We start from the raw sequence: 24,518 nt of genomic DNA on the forward strand, positions 1-24,518 counted from the left end.
TAGTCTACGCATGATTCATGATAACTACTTTTTATATATGTGATGTATGCCATGCTTTTGTTATTGCTTAATGTAAGTCGCTCTGGATTAAGAGCGTCTGCTAAATGCCTAAATTGTAATTGTAAATTGTAATTTCACACCTCTTTGATAGTATAGTATGTATAGTTTACATAGATACTCCACTGTTACGTTCTTAGTCTACGCATGATTCATGATAACTACTTTTTATATATGTGATGTATGCCATGCTTTTGTTATTGCTTAATGTAAGTCGCTCTGGATTAAGAGCGTCTGCTAAATGCCTAAATTGTAATTGTAAATTGTAATTTCACACCTCTTTGACTCTGATGAGTTTCAGCAGAACTACAGTAATAGGTCTATCATCACATGGAACTGTTATCACTATTTCAGCTTTCTAGTGTGCAATGTTTCAGGTGTGTTAAAATGGCTATATGTTCTTGTAACAATCATTGCTATTATTGTTTGTGGTGACAATGTTAAAGTGCAATGTTTACTTACAGTGAGTGCACAACATGCTGCTGTTTGTTTTAAAAGGCTTTATACCCTGCTGTATATCAGTGGTTCCCAAACGTCACGCCAAGGACCCCCAAATAGACACTAATTTAATAGCCTTTACTAATACATATATAGGACATGGATGGATGGAAACATGACCGCAAGGACGTTCTATCTAGTATACAATCAATAAATGTAGAGATATAAGTTAACTGGAAAATATGAATGTTTTAAAACCTGTTCTGGGCCATATTTAAGAACGTACACAACGCATATTTCAAGGTAACACGTTTTATTTCAACCATGTTTACAACTTAAAACATATATCAATAGAACAATTATTTACAAAATGTATTGTGCTAATTTCTTCTCAGTTGGAATGCAGCCAATGATGTGAACATAACACAATGTCTAATATAACATGTCTAATATAGGCCTACATAATGTGCAAGGGAATAATACATACAATTAGAAATGCTTATTTTAAAACAAAAATACATAAAACATTACAGTGCAGAAGAGAAAGAAAAACTCAATCAAATGCAGTTTGATGTGATGTCATATACAGTACTGGTATGTACAATATAAACTTGCAAGTGCAATATTAAATACAAAATGTAAAATAAACACATGAAATGTATATAATATACTAATATAGAATCACAGTCTGTTGTGCAGGTGAGAGACAACACTTAGCAGCAGATAATATCACACATGTAAGTGTATACATAACATCATCTATTAGCAGCACTGCAACAGCAGTGTGTATAGTATATAGTCATATAGTAACAGTCAGTGATAGTGCATGTGTTCTTACAGTATAACTACTAAGAGTACTGTGATCACAAATGGTACACCCCATGGGTCACACATGATCTCAGTTTCAGTTGACTGAAGTGTCTTAGGTAGCATAGTGTCCTGTCTGGATCAGTGTTGGCCGACATCACCATATTGTGGCGTTGTCATAGTCAAACATGTACTGTACACAAAATCCAATACCAATAACTGGGAGTGCATTACATTTGCAATGGTTGACCCCACAAACACCTTGAGACGGTCATAGGTGAGGCATGGTGATGAAGGGATGGTCCAACACCTGGTCAGGTGTTATCCTCCCCTCTGGATCCAGATGAAGCATTCGTTTCAACAGCACTCCAGGCCCTGAAGGGAATCGGTCTGATCCACACAGACATCAAACTAGACAACATCATGCTGGTGAACCAACGACAACAACCCCTCAAAGTCAAACTCATTGACTTTGGTCTGGCCGTTCCAGTCTGCAAACAAGGCCCTATATGTGTCATTGTCATTGTCATTGTCACAGAGGCTGAGGGCGTGGGCCAGCCCTGCAGCTCCATCGTCCATGTCAACCAGACCCGGGCTTCCCCCGACATCATCCGAGTCTTCGCTTTGGGAAGGGGAGCACGAGGAGTCGGTCATGTCGCTGCTACAGCTGTTCTCCTCCACCACGGAGCGCTCTGGACTGAAATGGTAGGAAGGGGTGGGGGGCATGGTGAGAGGAAGCCCTTCGTCCTCGGCGGAAAACCCGAAGGGACAGCTTTTTTCCGGGGCATCCCCTGCTGGGGGTCCCTGGTCCACATCCAACTGGAGATCTTCTGGAGCCGCGCTCTGGTGGTCCAGTTGGTCAGGCGTATCATCTTGTAGTAGCCTCTCTAGTTCTAGCCTCATGACGGTGTCGATGTAGTGGGTCTGCGCGCGTCTGGAGTTGAACTCTACGCGTCCCTGAATGTTTGCGCAGCCGTCTTTAGTGCAGCATGGGAGGCATGCGTCCATCTGGCACTTGATTCCTGCCAGACTGCATTCACAAGTCTCTGGCTCACAGAAACCCTGGCAATTGCATCCAGAGTCCTCCCTGAAGACACGCAGGGAATGCAGCTGTCTCAAGCTTCTCCTCTCTCCGTCTCTCTCGTAGTCTCTCTCTGCGCCAACTCCGTTGTTCCAGGGCGTGCTCTGCCATTGTGTACCTGCGGAGAGTGCTGTGCCTGTGCAACATGCCCAGACTGGCACCCCCGCGAAAGGGTACGCTAGTGAAACCCTGGCATTGTGGGAAGTAGAACACCGTCACCAGATCAAAGCGCACGTTGCTCTGCCTCCCTTCCAGCTTTGGCCTCTTCAGAATAGACTGGATGGGTTGACTGGCAGCAGGTGAAGCAGAACCATTAGTTGTAAAGTCCTGGCTTTCTGAGGAGCTGCTCTCCCCATCAGAATCCCATTCCGTGGAGGCAGGAGAAGGCAGGGACGATGATGGAGGTGAGGAGTAGAATGGATCTTCATCGTCGACCTCCTCAAACTTTCTTTTCAGAATACCTCTCATGACTCGACGGTGGCGCTTCACTCACGACGGAATCAAATATAAAGGAGAGCTGGAAAAGTAGACGTTTCGGACTGGTTGGTCCTTCCTCAGGCAAGATTCTGTTAGAAGAATGATTAGTTGTGCTGGAGCCCTGGTTTTATGTGTTCCTAATGGTGGGCGTGACTCATAGTCATTCGGCCAATTAGCTTTGTTGATGGGTGTGGTTTACTTGGCCATTGTTTCATTCCGTCCAATCAGAATCAATGGGTGTGTGTTCTCTTGTTCTGGTTTCTTTCATTTGTAGTGTGGTTTTTGTAGAGGCAACATGTCTTTACTGGAGAATCAGTAATAATTATAATAGACTTCCCCCAAGTTACAGGTACAAGCTCGACTGGGGGGACCTGGGGACTTCAGTGCAATGTACCTACATATGTTGCGACCGAAGGTCGCAACATATGTAAGTGTATGTAAGTACATTGCAAGGAATGAGTGCATTCGCCATGTACTTGAAGGAAGCCTAATCCAATCACTCTTAGATTATCTCCAGTTTAAGTTTAAGAGTTTAAGTTTACCTTATTGTTGTAGGACTTTTGGTTTATTTAGCCTTATTGGGGTTAATTCACCCCATGGCTCCATTTCAACAAAGAAACATTTACATGTGTTTCTCTTTTGTTTCCTGAGCCCGGTGTCTAATGGCCCATTTGGTGTCAGTGACACCTCTATGCTTCTTGTCCCAGGCTGGTTTGGAATGTGCTAATGTGTCCCCTATTCAAAGTCTGATTTCCATTGATTGTTGGCTTTGTCTATGTGGCTGGGGAGTTTTGGTACAAAATCAAAACAACTTGTCTAATATTTTGGCATGTTTAATGCAGCTCTAAGGTATATAATGACATAGTAAAATGTTGAAAATGAGTGGAATGCCCCTTTAAGAACTGGTTTTCCAGTAAATCTGGAGAAAAACCATGCAATGGTCGAAAACAGAGTCCACTTGAACATAACAGTCCACTTTGGTTGAACAATATTTAGTCTACTAGTCTAGTGATCCATTGAGGAGTTTCTTAAAGTCAAAGCAGGAGCCAGCATAAATATAAAATAACGTTATTGGTATAGCAAATTCCAACAAGGCATTTCAATGTGCTTTGCACACATCAGGAAACATATATAAAATCATAACTAAAACAAAAATACATAAAACATTACAGTGCAGAAGAGAAAGAAAAACTCAATCAAATGCAGTGGGAAACAGAACTTTATTTCATTGTGATGTAAAATAAATAAGAGTGCCAGCATACCTGCTGTTTTCTGGGAGTTCTTCCACATGTGGTGCATAACAACTGCTGGTTTATAATAAACCTTAAAAAGCAGTATAGTAGTTCATCCAAAAATGACTTACTCAGTATCTGGATAAATATGTACAATCTAACTATTGAATAAGTGGATATGAATTCATTGTTACTGCAGCAGAGCCATTCATCTTGAGGATTTCTCCACATTATTACAGTAACATCAGAACCAAGGAGAACCAGCTCTGGTGAAGAAACAACTGCTCATACTGTGATTTACATCCCATTTATCTTAATTTATCTTGGAACACTTACAAACCACAGATAAAAAACAAATCTTGACTTTAAACATTTATTAAAAACAAGAACACGGAAGTAAAACAGTTAGGCCTATTTGTTTCAAACAATATTTATAAATAGTAGACAAGCCTTCACATCTTGTCTTTTACAAGTAGCCTATATACAGCACCCCTTGTATTTTATGTGTTAGGTTGTAATGTAGGTTCAATTTGTTTCCACTTTAGTATAGAAGACAGTGGTCTGGTTTCTGTACAGGACTGGAACAGCAAATAAGTATATTGTCAAATCAAAGTCTCATATCCTATTGTGCGCTATTGGTTTCATTTCATTTCTTATCTATATTTACAGTGAAATCCCATTGTGTAATGTGTAGGCCTGTGTGCAGAAACATGTGTCCATAGTATTAATAAATGATCAGGATAAGTCAAGATAAATCAGGATATATCATTATACTTATTCAATGATATCCTATATTAATTATTTGTTTGTTCAGTAACAGAGGTTACTGTCTCCATATCCAGTCATATAAGTCATAGTGAAACTGGAAGGGATTGAATGAAAATACACTGAACAAAAACATAAACTGATACATTTTTGCAGGGTTCTCTCTCAATATGGTGGTGATGAATGCACTTTTATTCAATGTTTTTCAAATGCTAAATAATGAACAAACCCCACATTCTTTCCCCATGTTAAAATGTACACATGCTAAATGATGATGGCTGATGCTTCATTCACTATATGCATTCAAATGCAGAGATTAACGTGTTAATGGTCACTCGTTGTCTGGCATTGGACAGATCACCTGCTAATGATCACATTTTGGATGAACTGAGACCATTTCACACGTCTTTGACTCTGATGAGTTTCAGCAGAACTACAGTAATAGGTCTATCATCACATGGAACTGTTATCACTATTTCAGCTTTCTAGTGTGCAATGTTTCAGGTGTGTTAAAATGGCTATATGTTCTTGTAACAATCATTGCTATTATTGTTTGTGGTGACAATGTTAAAGTGCAATGTTTACTTACAGTGAGTGCACAACATGCTGCTGTTTGTTTTAAAAGGCTTTATACCCTGCTGTATATCAGTGGTTCCCAAACGTCACGCCAAGGACCCCCAAATAGACACTAATTTAATAGCCTTTACTAATACATATATAGGACATGGATGGATGGAAACATGACCGCAAGGACGTTCTATCTGTATACAATCAATAAATGTAGAGATATAATTTAACTGGAAAATATGAATGTTTTAAAACCTGTTCTGGGCCATATTTAAGAACGTACACAACGCATATTTCAAGGTAACACGTTTTATTTAAACCATGTTTACAACTTAAAACATATATCAATAGAACAATTATTTACAAAATGTATTGTGCTAATTTCTTCTCAGTTGGAATGCAGCCAATGATGTGAACATAACACAATGTCTAATATAACATGTCTAATATAGGCCTACATAATGTGCAAGGGAATAATACATACAATTAGAAATGCTTATTTTAAAACAAAAATACATAAAACATTACAGTGCAGAAGAGAAAGAAAAACTCAATCAAATGCAGTTTGATGTGATGTCATATACAGTACTGGTATGTACAATATAAACTTGCAAGTGCAATATTAAATACAAAATGTAAAATAAACACATGAAATGTATATAATATACTAATATAGAATCACAGTCTGTTGTGCAGGTGAGAGACAACACTTAGCAGCAGATAATATCACACATGTAAGTGTATACATAACATCATCTATTAGCAGCACTGCAACAGCAGTGTGTATAGTATATAGTCATATAGTAACAGTCAGTGATAGTGCATGTGTTCTTACAGACACAAATGGTACACCCCATGGGTCACACATGATCTCAGTTTCAGTTGACTGAAGTGTCTTAGGTAGCATAGTGTCCTGTCTGGATCAGTGTTGGCCGACATCACCATATTGTGGCGTTGTCATAGTCAAACATGTACTGTACACAAAATCCAATACCAATAACTGGGAGTGCATTACATTTGCAATGGTTGACCCCACAAACACCTTGAGACGGTCATAGGTGAGGCATGGTGATGAAGGGATGGTCCAACACCTGGTCAGGTGTTATCCTCCCCTCTGGATCCAGATGAAGCATTCGTTTCAACAGGTCCATGAAGACGTCACAAGATGTTTCATCAGCATCGCAACGCAGGGAGGAGAACACTTCTTCCAGTGAGCAAATCACACATGTAAGTGTATACATAACATCCTCTATTAGCAGTTCTGCCTTTAACTCCTGCACTGTGTAATACTCCTCTGGTTCCTGGAAAACACAAAACAAAACATTTTTATTGACAATTACATTTTAAAGTAATGGAAAAAATATTGATACAAAGATACTGAGTTGAATTTCTGAATTTCTGATCATGCTCTTTATTCTTGTCTTGCAGCTTGCCATTGCACTCCAGGCCCTGAAGGGAATCGGTCTGATCCACACAGACATCAAACTAGACAACATCATGCTGGTGAACCAACGACAACAACCCCTCAAAGTCAAACTCATTGACTTTGGTCTGGCCGTTCCAGTCTGCAAACAAGGCCCTATATGTGTCATTGTCATTGTCATTGTCACAGAGGCTGAGGGCGTGGGCCAGCCCTGCAGCTCCATCGTCCATGTCAACCAGACCCGGGCTTCCCCCGACGTCATCCGAGTCTTCGCTTTGGCAAGGGGAGCACGAGGAGTCGGTCATGTCGCTGCTACAGCTGTTCTCCTCCACCACGGAGCGCTCTGGACTGAAATGGTAGGAAGGGGTGGGGGGCATGGTGAGAGGAAGCCCTTCGTCCTCGGCGGAAAACCCGAAGGGACAGCTTTTTTCCGGGGCATCCCCTGCTGGGGGTCCCTGGTCCACATCCAACTGGAGATCTTCTGGAGCCGCGCTCTGGTGGTCCAGTTGGTCAGGCGTATCATCTTGTAGTAGCCTCTCTAGTTCTAGCCTCATGACGGTGTCGATGTAGTGGGTCTGCGCGCGTCTGGAGTTGAACTCTACGCGTCCCTGAATGTTTGCGCAGCCGTCTTTAGTGCAGCATGGGAGGCATGCGTCCATCTGGCACTTGATTCCTGCCAGACTGCATTCACAAGTCTCTGGCTCACAGAAACCCTGGCAATTGCATCCAGAGTCCTCCCTGAAGACACGCAGGGAATGCAGCTGTCTCTTCTCCTCTTTGTCAATGTGCTTCACACCTGCTGCTCGCAGGAGTGCCTGTCTGTGCTTGTAGGAGTACGGCTGCAGGAAGCTGTTCCCATCCTCCAGCTCGGCGTCGGTGATGTGGACGTCAGTGTCTCCGTCTGGGACCTGGTCTGCAGTCAGTCGCTCAGATTCTCTCTGGTCAATGGTACCATTGGCCATCAACTGGTGTCTCAAAGCCTCAAGCTTCTCCTCTCTCCGTCTCTCTCGTAGTCTCTCTCTGCGCCAACTCCGTTGTTCCAGGGCGTGCTCTGCCATTGTGTACCTGCGGAGAGTGCTGTGCCTGTGCAACATGCCCAGACTGGCACCCCCGCGAAGGGGTACGCTAGTGAAACCCTGGCATTGTGGGAAGTAGAACACCGTCACCAGATCAAAGCGCACGTTGCTCTGCCTCCCTTCCAGCTTTGGCCTCTTCAGAATAGACTGGATGGGTTGACTGGCAGCAGGTGAAGCAGAACCATTAGTTGTAAAGTCCTGGCTTTCTGAGGAGCTGCTCTCCCCATCAGAATCCCATTCCGTGGAGGCAGGAGAAGGCAGGGACGATGATGGAGGTGAGGAGTAGAATGGATCTTCATCGTCGACCTCCTCAAACTTTCTTTTCAGAATACCTCTCATGACTCGACGGTGGCGCTTCACTCACGACGGAATCAAATATAAAGGAGAGCTGGAAAAGTAGACGTTTCGGACTGGTTGGTCCTTCCTCAGGCAAGATTCTGTTAGGAGAATGATTAGTTGTGCTGAAGCCCTGGTTTTATGTGTTCCTAATGGTGGGCGTGACTCATAGTCATTCGGCCAATTAGCTTTGTTGATGGGTGTGGTTTACTTGGCCATTGTTTCATTCCGTCCAATCAGAATCAATGGGTGTGTGTTCTCTTGTTCTGGTTTCTTTCATTTGTAGTGTGGTTTTTGTAGAGGCAACATGTCTTTACTGGAGAATCAGTAATAATTATAATAGACTTCCCCCAAGTTACAGGTACAAGCTCGACTGGGGGGACCTGGGGACTTCAGTGCAATGTACCTACATATGTTGCGACCGAAGGTCGCAACATATGTAAGTGTATGTAAGTACATTGCAAGGAATGAGTGCATTCGCCATGTACTTGAAGGAAGCCTAATCCAATCACTCTTAGATTATCTCCAGTTTAAGTTTAAGAGTTTAAGTTTACCTTATTGTTGTAGGACTTTTGGTTTATTTAGCCTTATTGGGGTTAATTCACCCCATGGCTCCATTTCAACAAAGAAAAATGTACATGTGTTTCTCTTTTGTTTCCTGAGCCCGGTGTCTAATGGCCCATTTGGTGTCAGTGACACCTCTATGCTTCTTGTCCCAGGCTGGTTTGGAATGTGCTAATGTGTCCCCTATTCAAAGTCTGATTTCCATTGAGTGTTGGCTTTGTCTATGTGGCTGGGGAGTTTTGGTACAAAATCAAAACAACTTTATATTTTGGCATGTTTAATGCAGCTCTAAGGTATATAATGACATAGTAAAATGTTGAAAATGAGTGGAATGCCCCTTTAAGAACTGGTTTTCCAGTTAATCTGGAGAAAAACCATGCAATGGTCGAAAACAGAGTCCACTTGAACATAACAGTCCACTTTGGTTGAACAATATTTAGTCTACTAGTCTAGTGATCCATTGAGGAGTTTCTTAAAGTCAAAGCAGGAGCCAGCATAAATATAAAATAACGTTATTGGTATAGCAAATTCCAACAAGGCATTTCAATGTGCTTTGCACACATCAGGAAACATATATAAAATCATAACTAAAACAAAAATACATAAAACATTACAGTGCAGAAGAGAAAGAAAAACTCAATCAAATGCAGTGGGAAACAGAACAGTATTTCATTGTGATGTAAAATAAATAAGAGTGCCAGCATACCTGCTGTTTTCTGGGAGTTCTTCCACATGTGGTGCATAACAACTGCTGGTTTATAATAAACCTTAAAAAGCAGTATAGTAGTTCATCCAAAAATGACTTACTCAGTATCTGGATAAATATGTACAATCTAACTATTGAATAAGTGGATATGAATTCATTGTTACTGCAGCAGAGCCATTCATCTTGAGGATTTCTCCACATTATTACAGTAACATCAGAACCAAGGAGAACCAGCTCTGGTGAAGAAACAACTGCTCATACTGTGATTTACATCCCATTTATCTTAATTTATCTTGGAACACTTACAAACCACAGATAAAAAACAAATCTTGACTTTAAACATTTATTAAAAACAAGAACACGGAAGTAAAACAGTTAGGCCTATTTGTTTCAAACAATATTTATAAATAGTAGACAAGCCTTCACATCTTGTCTTTTACAAGTAGCCTATATACAGCACCCCTTGTATTTTATGTGTTAGGTTGTAATGTAGGTTCAATTTGTTTCCACTTTAGTATAGAAGACAGTGGTCTGGTTTCTGTACAGGACTGGAACAGCAAATAAGTATATTGTCAAATCAAAGTCTCATATCCTATTGTGCGCTATTGGTTTCATTTCATTTCTTATCTATATTTACAGTGAAATCCCATTGTGTAATGTGTAGGCCTGTGTGCAGAAACATGTGTCCATAGTATTAATAAATGATCAGGATAAGTCAAGATAAATCAGGATATATCATTATACTTATTCAATGATATCCTATATTAATTATTTGTTTGTTCAGTAACAGAGGTTACTGTCTCCATATCCAGTCATATAAGTCATAGTGAAACTGGAAGGGATTGAATGAAAATACACTGAACAAAAACATAAACTGATACATTTTTGCAGGGTTCTCTCTCAATATGGTGGTGATGAATGCACTTTTATTCAATGTTTTTCAAATGCTAAATAATGAACAAACCCCACATTCTTTCCCCATGTTAAAATGTACACATGCTAAATGATGATGGCTGATGCTTCATTCACTATATGCATTCAAATGCAGAGATTAACGTGTTAATGGTCACTCGTTGTCTGGCATTGGACAGATCACCTGCTAATGATCACATTTTGGATGAACTGAGACCATTTCACACGTCTTTGACTCTGATGAGTTTCAGCAGAACTACAGTAATAGGTCTATCATCACATGGAACTGTTATCACTATTTCAGCTTTCTAGTGTGCAATGTTTCAGGTGTGTTAAAATGGCTATATGTTCTTGTAACAATCATTGCTATTATTGTTTGTGGTGACAATGTTAAAGTGCAATGTTTACTTACAGTGAGTGCACAACATGCTGCTGTTTGTTTTAAAAGGTTTTATACCCTGCTGTATATCAGTGGTTCCCAAACGTCACGCCAAGGACCCCCAAATAGACACTAATTTAATAGCCTTTACTAATACATATATAGGACATGGATGGATGGAAACATGACCGCAAGGACGTTCTATCTAGTATACAATCAATAAATGTAGAGATATAATTTAACTGGAAAATATGAATGTTTTAAAACCTGTTCTGGGCCATATTTAAGAACGTACACAACGCATATTTCAAGGTAACACGTTTTATTTAAACCATGTTTACAACTTAAAACATATATCAATAGAACAATTATTTACAAAATGTATTGTGCTAATTTCTTCTCAGTTGGAATGCAGCCAATGATGTGAACATAACACAATGTCTAATATAACATGTCTAATATAGGCCTACATAATGTGCAAGGGAATAATACATACAATTAGAAATGCTTATTTTAAAACAAAAATACATAAAACATTACAGTGCAGAAGAGAAAGAAAAACTCAATCAAATGCAGTTTGATGTGATGTCATATACAGTACTGGTATGTACAATATAAACTTGCAAGTGCAATATTAAATACAAAATGTAAAATAAACACATGAAATGTATATAATATACTAATATAGAATCACAGTCTGTTGTGCAGGTGAGAGACAACACTTAGCAGCAGATAATATCACACATGTAAGTGTATACATAACATCATCTATTAGCAGCACTGCAACAGCAGTGTGTATAGTATATAGTCATATAGTAACAGTCAGTGATAGTGCATGTGTTCTTACAGTATAACTACTAAGAGTACTGTGATCACAAATGGTACACCCCATGGGTCACACATGATCTCAGTTTCAGTTGACTGAAGTGTCTTAGGTAGCATAGTGTCCTGTCTGGATCAGTGTTGGCCGACATCACCATATTGTGGCGTTGTCATAGTCAAACATGTACTGTACACAAAATCCAATACCAATAACTGGGAGTGCATTACATTTGCAATGGTTGACCCCACAAACACCTTGAGACGGTCATAGGTGAGGCATGGTGATGAAGGGATGGTCCAACACCTGGTCAGGTGTTATCCTCCCCTCTGGATCCAGATGAAGCATTCGTTTCAACAGGTCCATGAAGACGTCACAAGATGTTTCATCAGCATCGCAACGCAGGGAGGAGAACACTTCTTCCAGTGAGCAAATCACACATGTAAGTGTATACATAACATCCTCTATTAGCAGTTCTGCCTTTAACTCCTGCACTGTGTAATACTCCTCTGGTTCCTGGAAAACACAAAACAAAACATTTTTATTGACAATTACATTTTAAAGTAATGGAAAAAATATTGATACAAAGATACTGAGTTGAATTTCTGAATTTCTGATCATGCTCTTTATTCTTGTCTTGCAGCTTGCCATTGCACTCCAGGCCCTGAAGGGAATCGGTCTGATCCACACAGACATCAAACTAGACAACATCATGCTGGTGAACCAACGACAACAACCCCTCAAAGTCAAACTCATTGACTTTGGTCTGGCCGTTCCAGTCTGCAAACAAGGCCCTATATGTGTCATTGCCATTGTCATTGTCACAGAGGCTGAGGGCGTGGGCCAGCCCTGCAGCTCCATCGTCCATGTCAACCAGACCCGGGCTTCCCCCGACGTCATCCGAGTCTTCGCTTTGGCAAGGGGAGCACGAGGAGTCGGTCATGTCGCTGCTACAGCTGTTCTCCTCCACCACGGAGCGCTCTGGACTGAAATGGTAGGAAGGGGTGGGGGGCATGGTGAGAGGAAGCCCTTCGTCCTCGGCGGAAAACCCGAAGGGACAGCTTTTTTCCGGGGCATCCCCTGCTGGGGGTCCCTGGTCCACATCCAACTGGAGATCTTCTGGAGCCGCGCTCTGGTGGTCCAGTTGGTCAGGCGTATCATCTTGTAGTAGCCTCTCTAGTTCTAGCCTCATGACGGTGTCGATGTAGTGGGTCTGCGCGCGTCTGGAGTTGAACTCTACGCGTCCCTGAATGTTTGCGCAGCCGTCTTTAGTGCAGCATGGGAGGCATGCGTCCATCTGGCACTTGATTCCTGCCAGACTGCATTCACAAGTCTCTGGCTCACAGAAACCCTGGCAATTGCATCCAGAGTCCTCCCTGAAGACACGCAGGGAATGCAGCTGTCTCTTCTCCTCTTTGTCAATGTGCTTCACACCTGCTGCTCGCAGGAGTGCCTGTCTGTGCTTGTAGGAGTACGGCTGCAGGAAGCTGTTCCCATCCTCCAGCTCGGCGTCGGTGATGTGGACGTCAGTGTCTCCGTCTGGGACCTGGTCTGCAGTCAGTCGCTCAGATTCTCTCTGGTCAATGGTACCATTGGCCATCAACTGGTGTCTCAAAGCCTCAAGCTTCTCCTCTCTCCGTCTCTCTCGTAGTCTCTCTCTGCGCCAACTCCGTTGTTCCAGGGCGTGCTCTGCCATTGTGTACCTGCGGAGAGTGCTGTGCCTGTGCAACATGCCCAGACTGGCACCCCCGCGAAGGGGTACGCTAGTGAAACCCTGGCATTGTGGGAAGTAGAACACCGTCACCAGATCAAAGCGCACGTTGCTCTGCCTCCCTTCCAGCTTTGGCCTCTTCAGAATAGACTGGATGGGTTGACTGGCAGCAGGTGAAGCAGAACCATTAGTTGTAAAGTCCTGGCTTTCTGAGGAGCTGCTCTCCCCATCAGAATCCCATTCCGTGGAGGCAGGAGAAGGCAGGGACGATGATGGAGGTGAGGAGTAGAATGGATCTTCATCGTCGACCTCCTCAAACTTTCTTTTCAGAATACCTCTCATGACTCGACGGTGGCGCTTCACTCACGACGGAATCAAATATAAAGGAGAGCTGGAAAAGTAGACGTTTCGGACTGGTTGGTCCTTCCTCAGGCAAGATTCTGTTAGGAGAATGATTAGTTGTGCTGAAGCCCTGGTTTTATGTGTTCCTAATGGTGGGCGTGACTCATAGTCATTCGGCCAATTAGCTTTGTTGATGGGTGTGGTTTACTTGGCCATTGTTTCATTCCGTCCAATCAGAATCAATGGGTGTGTGTTCTCTTGTTCTGGTTTCTTTCATTTGTAGTGTGGTTTTTGTAGAGGCAACATGTCTTTACTGGAGAATCAGTAATAATTATAATAGACTTCCCCCAAGTTACAGGTACAAGCTCGACTGGGGGGACCTGGGGACTTCAGTGCAATGTACCTACATATGTTGCGACCGAAGGTCGCAACATATGTAAGTGTATGTAAGTACATTGCAAGGAATGAGTGCATTCGCCATGTACTTGAAGGAAGCCTAATCCAATCACTCTTAGATTATCTCCAGTTTAAGTTTAAGAGTTTAAGTTTACCTTATTGTTGTAGGACTTTTGGTTTATTTAGCCTTATTGGGGTTAATTCACCCCATGGCTCCATTTCAACAAAGAAAAATGTACATGTGTTTCTCTTTTGTTTCCTGAGCCCGGTGTCTAATGGCCCATTTGGTGTCAGTGACACCTCTATGCTTCTTGTCCCAGGCTGGTTTGGAATGTGCTAATGTGTCCCCTATTCAAAGTCTGATTTCCATTGAGTGTTGGCTTTGTCTATGTGGCTGGGGAGTTTTGGTACAAAATCAAAACAACGTTATATTTTGGCATGTTTAATGCAGCTCTAAGGTATATAATGACATAGTAAAATGTTGAAAATGAGTGGAATGCCCCTTTAAGAACTGGTTTTCCAGTTAATCTGGAGAAAAACCATGCAATGGTCGAAAACAGAGTCCACTTGAACATAACAGTCCACTTTGGTTGAACAATATTTAGTCTACTAGTCTAGTGATCCATTGAGGAGTTTCTTAAAGTCAAAGCAGGAGCCAGCATAAATATAAAATAACGTTATTGGTATAGCAAATTCCAACAAGGCATTTCAATGTGCTTTGCACACATCAGGAAACATATATAAAATCATAACTAAAACAAAAATACATAAAACATTACAGTGCAGAAGAGAAAGAAAAACTCAATCAAATGCAGTGGGAAACAGAACAGTATTTCATTGTGATGTAAAATAAATAAGAGTGCCAGCATACCTGCTGTTTTCTGGGAGTTCTTCCACATGTGGTGCATAACAACTGCTGGTTTATAATAAACCTTAAAAAGCAGTATAGTAGTTCATCCAAAAATGACTTACTCAGTATCTGGATAAATATGTACAATCTAACTATTGAATAAGTGGATATGAATTCATTGTTACTGCAGCAGAGCCATTCATCTTGAGGATTTCTCCACATTATTACAGTAACATCAGAACCAAGGAGAACCAGCTCTGGTGAAGAAACAACTGCTCATACTGTGATTTACATCCCATTTATCTTAATTTATCTTGGAACACTTACAAACCACAGATAAAAAACAAATCTTGACTTTAAACATTTATTAAAAACAAGAACACGGAAGTAAAACAGTTAGGCCTATTTGTTTCAAACAATATTTATAAATAGTAGACAAGCCTTCACATCTTGTCTTTTACAAGTAGCCTATATACAGCACCCCTTGTATTTTATGTGTTAGGTTGTAATGTAGGTTCAATTTGTTTCCACTTTAGTATAGAAGACAGTGGTCTGGTTTCTGTACAGGACTGGAACAGCAAATAAGTATATTGTCAAATCAAAGTCTCATATCCTATTGTGCGCTATTGGTTTCATTTCATTTCTTATCTATATTTACAGTGAAATCCCATTGTGTAATGTGTAGGCCTGTGTGCAGAAACATGTGTCCATAGTATTAATAAATGATCAGGATAAGTCAAGATAAATCAGGATATATCATTATACTTATTCAATGATATCCTATATTAATTATTTGTTTGTTCAGTAACAGAGGTTACTGTCTCCATATCCAGTCATATAAGTCATAGTGAAACTGGAAGGGATTGAATGAAAATACACTGAACAAAAACATAAACTGATACATTTTTGCAGGGTTCTCTCTCAATATGGTGGTGATGAATGCACTTTTATTCAATGTTTTTCAAATGCTAAATAATGAACAAACCCCACATTCTTTCCCCATGTTAAAATGTACACATGCTAAATGATGATGGCTGATGCTTCATTCACTATATGCATTCAAATGCAGAGATTAACGTGTTAATGGTCACTCGTTGTCTGGCATTGGACAGATCACCTGCTAATGATCACATTTTGGATGAACTGAGACCATTTCACACGTCTTTGACTCTGATGAGTTTCAGCAGAACTACAGTAATAGGTCTATCATCACATGGAACTGTTATCACTATTTCAGCTTTCTAGTGTGCAATGTTTCAGGTGTGTTAAAATGGCTATATGTTCTTGTAACAATCATTGCTATTATTGTTTGTGGTGACAATGTTAAAGTGCAATGTTTACTTACAGTGAGTGCACAACATGCTGCTGTTTGTTTTAAAAGGCTTTATACCCTGCTGTATATCAGTGGTTCCCAAACGTCACGCCAAGGACCCCCAAATAGACACTAATTTAATAGCCTTTACTAATACATATATAGGACATGGATGGATGGAAACATGACCGCAAGGACGTTCTATCTAGTATACAATCAATAAATGTAGAGATATAATTTAACTGGAAAATATGAATGTTTTAAAACCTGTTCTGGGCCATATTTAAGAACGTACACAACGCATATTTCAAGGTAACACGTTTTATTTAAACCATGTTTACAACTTAAAACATATATCAATAGAACAATTATTTACAAAATGTATTGTGCTAATTTCTTCTCAGTTGGAATGCAGCCAATGATGTGAACATAACACAATGTCTAATATAACATGTCTAATATAGGCCTACATAATGTGCAAGGGAATAATACATACAATTAGAAATGCTTATTTTAAAACAAAAATACATAAAACATTACAGTGCAGAAGAGAAAGAAAAACTCAATCAAATGCAGTTTGATGTGATGTCATATACAGTACTGGTATGTACAATATAAACTTGCAAGTGCAATATTAAATACAAAATGTAAAATAAACACATGAAATGTATATAATATACTAATATAGAATCACAGTCTGTTGTGCAGGTGAGAGACAACACTTAGCAGCAGATAATATCACACATGTAAGTGTATACATAACATCATCTATTAGCAGCACTGCAACAGCAGTGTGTATAGTATATAGTCATATAGTAACAGTCAGTGATAGTGCATGTGTTCTTACAGTATAACTACTAAGAGTACTGTGATCACAAATGGTACACCCCATGGGTCACACATGATCTCAGTTTCAGTTGACTGAAGTGTCTTAGGTAGCATAGTGTCCTGTCTGGATCAGTGTTGGCCGACATCACCATATTGTGGCGTTGTCATAGTCAAACATGTACTGTACACAAAATCCAATACCAATAACTGGGAGTGCATTACATTTGCAATGGTTGACCCCACAAACACCTTGAGACGGTCATAGGTGAGGCATGGTGATGAAGGGATGGTCCAACACCTGGTCAGGTGTTATCCTCCCCTCTGGATCCAGATGAAGCATTCGTTTCAACAGGTCCATGAAGACGTCACAAGATGTTTCATCAGCATCGCAACGCAGGGAGGAGAACACTTCTTCCAGTGAGCAAATCACACATGTAAGTGTATACATAACATCCTCTATTAGCAGTTCTGCCTTTAACTCCTGCACTGTGTAATACTCCTCTGGTTCCTGGAAAACACAAAACAAAACATTTTTATTGACAATTACATTTTAAAGTAATGGAAAAAATATTGATACAAAGATACTGAGTTGAATTTCTGAATTTCTGATCATGCTCTTTATTCTTGTCTTGCAGCTTGCCATTGCACTCCAGGCCCTGAAGGGAATCGGTCTGATCCACACAGACATCAAACTAGACAACATCATGCTGGTGAACCAACGACAACAACCCCTCAAAGTCAAACTCATTGACTTTGGTCTGGCCGTTCCAGTCTGCAAACAAGGCCCTATATGTGTCATTGTCATTGTCATTGTCACAGAGGCTGAGGGCGTGGGCCAGCCCTGCAGCTCCATCGTCCATGTCAACCAGACCCGGGCTTCCCCCGACGTCATCCGAGTCTTCGCTTTGGCAAGGGGAGCACGAGGAGTCGGTCATGTCGCTGCTACAGCTGTTCTCCTCCACCACGGAGCGCTCTGGACTGAAATGGTAGGAAGGGGTGGGGGGCATGGTGAGAGGAAGCCCTTCGTCCTCGGCGGAAAACCCGAAGGGACAGCTTTTTTCCGGGGCATCCCCTGCTGGGGGTCCCTGGTCCACATCCAACTGGAGATCTTCTGGAGCCGCGCTCTGGTGGTCCAGTTGGTCAGGCGTATCATCTTGTAGTAGCCTCTCTAGTTCTAGCCTCATGACGGTGTCGATGTAGTGGGTCTGCGCGCGTCTGGAGTTGAACTCTACGCGTCCCTGAATGTTTGCGCAGCCGTCTTTAGTGCAGCATGGGAGGCATGCGTCCATCTGGCACTTGATTCCTGCCAGACTGCATTCACAAGTCTCTGGCTCACAGAAACCCTGGCAATTGCATCCAGAGTCCTCCCTGAAGACACGCAGGGAATGCAGCTGTCTCTTCTCCTCTTTGTCAATGTGCTTCACACCTGCTGCTCGCAGGAGTGCCTGTCTGTGCTTGTAGGAGTACGGCTGCAGGAAGCTGTTCCCATCCTCCAGCTCGGCGTCGGTGATGTGGACGTCAGTGTCTCCGTCTGGGACCTGGTCTGCAGTCAGTCGCTCAGATTCTCTCTGGTCAATGGTACCATTGGCCATCAACTGGTGTCTCAAAGCCTCAAGCTTCTCCTCTCTCCGTCTCTCTCGTAGTCTCTCTCTGCGCCAACTCCGTTGTTCCAGGGCGTGCTCTGCCATTGTGTACCTGCGGAGAGTGCTGTGCCTGTGCAACATGCCCAGACTGGCACCCCCGCGAAGGGGTACGCTAGTGAAACCCTGGCATTGTGGGAAGTAGAACACCGTCACCAGATCAAAGCGCACGTTGCTCTGCCTCCCTTCCAGCTTTGGCCTCTTCAGAATAGACTGGATGGGTTGACTGGCAGCAGGTGAAGCAGAACCATTAGTTGTAAAGTCCTGGCTTTCTGAGGAGCTGCTCTCCCCATCAGAATCCCATTCCGTGGAGGCAGGAGAAGGCAGGGACGATGATGGAGGTGAGGAGTAGAATGGATCTTCATCGTCGACCTCCTCAAACTTTCTTTTCAGAATACCTCTCATGACTCGACGGTGGCGCTTCACTCACGACGGAATCAAATATAAAGGAGAGCTGGAAAAGTAGACGTTTCGGACTGGTTGGTCCTTCCTCAGGCAAGATTCTGTTAGGAGAATGATTAGTTGTGCTGGAGCCCTGGTTTTATGTGTTCCTAATGGTGGGCGTGACTCATAGTCATTCGGCCAATTAGCTTTGTTGATGGGTGTGGTTTACTTGGCCATTGTTTCATTCCGTCCAATCAGAATCAATGGGTGTGTGTTCTCTTGTTCTGGTTTCTTTCATTTGTAGTGTGGTTTTTGTAGAGGCAACATGTCTTTACTGGAGAATCAGTAATAATTATAATAGACTTCCCCCAAGTTACAGGTACAAGCTCGACTGGGGGGACCTGGGGACTTCCTTGCAATGTACCTACATATGTTGCGACCGAAGGTCGCAACATATGTAAGTGTATGTAAGTACATTGCAAGGAATGAGTGCATTCGCCATGTACTTGAAGGAAGCCTAATCCAATCACTCTTAGATTATCTCCAGTTTAAGTTTAAGAGTTTAAGTTTACCTTATTGTTGTAGGACTTTTGGTTTATTTAGCCTTATTGGGGTTAATTCACCCCATGGCTCCATTTCAACAAAGAAAAATGTACATGTGTTTCTCTTTTGTTTCCTGAGCCCGGTGTCTAATGGCCCATTTGGTGTCAGTGACACCTCTATGCTTCTTGTCCCAGGCTGGTTTGGAATGTGCTAATGTGTCCCCTATTCAAAGTCTGATTTCCATTGAGTGTTGGCTTTGTCTATGTGGCTGGGGAGTTTTGGTACAAAATCAAAACAACTTTATATTTTGGCATGTTTAATGCAGCTCTAAGGTATATAATGACATAGTAAAATGTTGAAAATGAGTGGAATGCCCCTTTAAGAACTGGTTTTCCAGTTAATCTGGAGAAAAACCATTCAATGGTCGAAAACCGAGTCCACTTGAACATAACAGTCCACTTTGGTTGAACAATATTTAGTCTACTAGTCTAGTGATCCATTGAGGAGTTTCTTAAAGTCAAAGCAGGAGCCAGCATAAATATAAAATAACGTTATTGGTATAGCAAATTCCAACAAGGCATTTCAATGTGCTTTGCACACATCAGGAAACATATATAAAATCATAACTAAAACAAAAATACATAAAACATTACAGTGCAGAAGAGAAAGAAAAACTCAATCAAATGCAGTGGGAAACAGAACAGTATTTCATTGTGATGTAAAATAAATAAGAGTGCCAGCATACCTGCTGTTTTCTGGGAGTTCTTCCACATGTGGTGCATAACAACTGCTGGTTTATAATAAACCTTAAAAAGCAGTATAGTAGTTCATCCAAAAATGACTTACTCAGTATCTGGATAAATATGTACAATCTAACTATTGAATAAGTGGATATGAATTCATTGTTACTGCAGCAGAGCCATTCATCTTGAGGATTTCTCCACATTATTTCAGTAACATCAGAACCAAGGAGAACCAGCTCTGGTGAAGAAACAACTGCTCATACTGTGATTTACATCCCATTTATCTTAATTTATCTTGGAACACTTACAAACCACAGATAAAAAACAAATCTTGACTTTAAACATTTATTAAAAACAAGAACACGGAAGTAAAACAGTTAGGCCTATTTGTTTCAAACAATATTTATAAATAGTAGACAAGCCTTCACATCTTGTCTTTTACAAGTAGCCTATATACAGCACCCCTTGTATTTTATGTGTTAGGTTGTAATGTAGGTTCAATTTGTTTCCACTTTAGTATAGAAGACAGTGGTCTGGTTTCTGTACAGAAATCCCATTGTGTAATGTGTAGGCCTGTGTGCAGAAACATGTGTCCATAGTATTAATAAATGATCAGGATAAGTCAAGATAAATCAGGATATATCATTATACTTATTCAATTATATCCTATATTAATTATTTGTTTGTTCAGTAACAGAGGTTACTGTCTCCATATCCAGTCATATAAGTCATAGTGAAACTGGAAGGGATTTAATGAAAATACACTGAACAAAAACATAAGCTGATACATTTTTGCAGGGTTCTCTCTCAATATGGTGGTGATGAATGCACTTTTATTCAATGTTTTTCAAATGCTAAATAATGAACAAACCCCACATTCTTTCCCCATGTTAAAATGTACACATGCTAAATGATGATGGCTGATGCTTCATTCACTATATGCATTCAAATGCAGAGATTAACGTGTTAATGGTCACTCGTTGTCTGGCATTGGACAGATCACCTGCTAATGATCACATTTTGGATGAACTGAGACCATTTCACACCTCTTTGACTCTGATGAGTTTCAGCAGAACTACAGTAATAGGTCTATCATCACATGGAACTGTTATCACTCTTTCAGCTTTCTAGTGTGCAATGTTTCAGGTGTGTTAAAATGGCTATATGTTCTTGTAACAATCATTGCTATTATTGTTTGTGGTGACAATGTTAAAGTGCAATGTTTACTTACAGTGAGTGCACAACATGCTGCTGTTTGTTTTAAAAGGCTTTATACCCTGCTGTATATCAGTGGTTCCCAAACGTCACGCCAAGGACCCCCAAATAGACACTAATTTAATAGCCTTTACTAATACATATATAGGACATGGATGGATGGAAACATGACCGCAAGGACGTTCTATCTAGTATACAATCAATAAATGTAGAGATATAAGTTAACTGGAAAATATGAATGTTTTAAAACCTGTTCTGGGCCATATTTAAGAACGTACACAACGCATATTTCAAGGTAACACGTTTTATTTAAACCATGTTTACAACTTAAAACATATATCAATAGAACAATTATTTACAAAATGTATTGTGCTAATTTCTTCTCAGTTGGAATTCAGCCAATGATGTGAACATAACACAATGTCTAATATAACATGTCTAATATAGGCCTACATAATGTGCAAGGGAATAATACATACAATTAGAAATGCTTCTTTTAAAACAAAAATACATAAAACATTACAGTGCAGAAGAGAAAGAAAAACTCAATCAAATGCAGTTTGATGTGATGTCATATACAGTACTGGTATGTACAATATAAACTTGCAAGTGCAATATTAAATACAAAATGTAAAATAAACACATGAAATGTATATAATATACTAATATAGAATCACAGTCTGTTGTGCAGGTGAGAGACAACACTTAGCAGCAGATAATATCACACATGTAAGTGTATACATAACATCATCTATTAGCAGCACTGCAACAGGAGTGTGTATAGTATATAGTCATATAGTAACAGTCAGTGATAGTGCATGTGTTCTTACAGTATAACTACTAAGAGTACTGTGATCACAAATGGTACACCCCATGGGTCACACATGATCTCAGTTTCCGTTGACTGAAGTGTCTTAGGTAGCATAGTGTCCTGTCTGGATCAGTGTTGGCCGACATCACCATATTGTGGCGTTGTCATAGTCAAACATGTACTGTACACAAAATCCAATACCAATAACTGGGAGTGCATTACATTTGCAATGGTTGACCCCACAAACACCTTGAGACGGTCATAGGTGAGGCATGGTGATGAAGGGATGGTCCAACACCTGGTCAGGTGTTATCCTCCCCTCTGGATCCAGATGAAGCATTCGTTTCAACAGGTCCATGAAGACGTCACAAGATGTTTCATCAGCATCGCAACGCAGGGAGGAGAACACTTCTTCCAGTGAGCAAATCACACATGTAAGTGTATACATAACATCCTCTATTAGCAGTTCTGCCTTTAACTCCTGCACTGTGTAATACTCCTCTGGTTCCTGGAAAACACAAAACAAAACATTTTTATTGACAATTACATTTTAAAGTAATGGAAAAAATATTGATACAAAGATACTGAGTTGAATTTCTGAATTTCTGATCATGCTCTTTATTCTTGTCTTGCAGCTTGCCATTGCACTCCAGGCCCTGAAGGGAATCGGTCTGATCCACACAGACATCAAACTAGACAACATCATGCTGGTGAACCAACGACAACAACCCCTCAAAGTCAAACTCATTGACTTTGGTCTGGCCGTTCCAGTCTGCAAACAAGGCCCTATATGTGTCATTGTCATTGTCACAGAGGCTGAGGGCGTGGGCCAGCCCTGCAGCTCCATCGTCCATGTCAACCAGACCCGGGCTTCCCCCGACGTCATCCGAGTCTTCGCTTTGGGAAGGGGAGCACGAGGAGTCGGTCATGTCGCTGCTACAGCTGTTCTCCTCCACCACGGAGCGCTCTGGACTGAAATGGTAGGAAGGGGTGGGGGCATGGTGAGAGGAAGCCCTTCGTCCTCGGCGGAAAACCCGAAGGGACAGCTTTTTTCCGGGGCATCCCCTGCTGGGGGTCCCTGGTCCACATCCAACTGGAGATCTTCTGGAGCCGCGCTCTGGTGGTCCAGTTGGTCAGGCGTATCATCTTGTAGTAGCCTCTCTAGTTCTAGCCTCATGACGGTGTCGATGTAGTGGGTCTGCGCGCGTCTGGAGTTGAACTCTACGCGTCCCTGAATGTTTGCGCAGCCGTCTTTAGTGCAGCATGGGAGGCATGCGTCCATCTGGCACTTGATTCCTGCCAGACTGCATTCACAAGTCTCTGGCTCACAGAAACCCTGGCAATTGCATCCAGAGTCCTCCCTGAAGACACGCAGGGAATGCAGCTGTCTCTTCTCCTCTTTGTCAATGTGCTTCACACCTGCTGCTCGCAGGAGTGCCTGTCTGTGCTTGTAGGAGTACGGCTGCAGGAAGCTGTTCCCATCCTCCAGCTCGGCGTCGGTGATGTGGACGTCAGTGTCTCCGTCTGGGACCTGGTCTGCAGTCAGTCGCTCAGATTCTCTCTGGTCAATGGTACCATTGGCCATCAACTGGTGTCTCAAAGCCTCAAGCTTCTCCTCTCTCCGTCTCTCTCGTAGTCTCTCTCTGCGCCAACTCCGTTGTTCCAGGGCGTGCTCTGCCATTGTGTACCTGCGGAGAGTGCTGTGCCTGTGCAACATGCCCAGACTGGCACCCCCGCGAAGGGGTACGCTAGTGAAACCCTGGCATTGTGGGAAGTAGAACACCGTCACCAGATCAAAGCGCACGTTGCTCTGCCTCCCTTCCAGCTTTGGCCTCTTCAGAATAGACTGGATGGGTTGACTGGCAGCAGGTGAAGCAGAACCATTAGTTGTAAAGTCCTGGCTTTCTGAGGAGCTGCTCTCCCCATCAGCATCCCATTCCGTGGAGGCAGGAGAAGGCAGGGACGATGATGGAGGTGAGGAGTAGAATGGATCTTCATCGTCGACCTCCTCAAACTTTCTTTTCAGAATACCTCTCATGACTCGACGGTGGCGCTTCACTCACGACGGAATCAAATATAAAGGAGAGCTGGAAAAGTAGACGT

At 41.7% G+C, this 24,518-nt stretch overlaps 3 protein-coding genes and 1 pseudogene across 4 annotated transcripts; all 4 read right to left on the reverse strand.

The window, feature by feature from the left end:
- Positions 1 to 7,030: 7,030 nt before the first annotated feature.
- LOC306919246 (cysteine/serine-rich nuclear protein 3-like) lies at positions 7,031 to 8,262 on the reverse strand (the record flags this gene model as incomplete). The annotated part of the gene is made up of 2 exons (XM_079532064.1): positions 7,031 to 7,039; positions 7,084 to 8,262. The coding sequence occupies 2 exons, from the start codon at positions 8,260 to 8,262 to the stop codon at positions 7,031 to 7,033; spliced, it is 1,188 nt and encodes a 395-aa protein (XP_079388190.1).
- Positions 8,263 to 12,461: 4,199 nt separating this feature from the next.
- Positions 12,462 to 13,693, reverse strand: LOC306919247 (cysteine/serine-rich nuclear protein 3-like; the record flags this gene model as incomplete). The annotated part of the gene is made up of 2 exons (XM_079532065.1): positions 12,462 to 12,470; positions 12,515 to 13,693. 2 exons carry the CDS (start codon positions 13,691 to 13,693, stop codon positions 12,462 to 12,464), a joined length of 1,188 nt encoding a protein of 395 aa, XP_079388191.1.
- A 4,199-nt stretch (positions 13,694 to 17,892) lies between these two features.
- Positions 17,893 to 19,124, reverse strand: LOC306919248 (cysteine/serine-rich nuclear protein 3-like; the record flags this gene model as incomplete). The annotated part of the gene is made up of 2 exons (XM_079532066.1): positions 17,893 to 17,901; positions 17,946 to 19,124. 2 exons carry the CDS (start codon positions 19,122 to 19,124, stop codon positions 17,893 to 17,895), a joined length of 1,188 nt encoding a protein of 395 aa, XP_079388192.1.
- Positions 19,125 to 23,222: 4,098 nt separating this feature from the next.
- On the reverse strand, positions 23,223 to 24,453 carry LOC306919249 (cysteine/serine-rich nuclear protein 3-like; annotated as a pseudogene). The gene is made up of 2 exons: positions 23,276 to 24,453; positions 23,223 to 23,231 (listed from the first exon to the last, which is right to left on the reverse strand). The product of its transcript is annotated as a cysteine/serine-rich nuclear protein 3-like (transcript).
- Between the last annotated feature and the right edge of the window lie 65 nt (positions 24,454 to 24,518).

The sequence above is a fragment of the Electrona antarctica genome (genome assembly GCF_951216825.1).
Source record: "Electrona antarctica genome assembly, contig: scaffold_25, whole genome shotgun sequence".
Taxonomy (NCBI): Eukaryota; Metazoa; Chordata; class Actinopteri; order Myctophiformes; family Myctophidae; genus Electrona; species Electrona antarctica.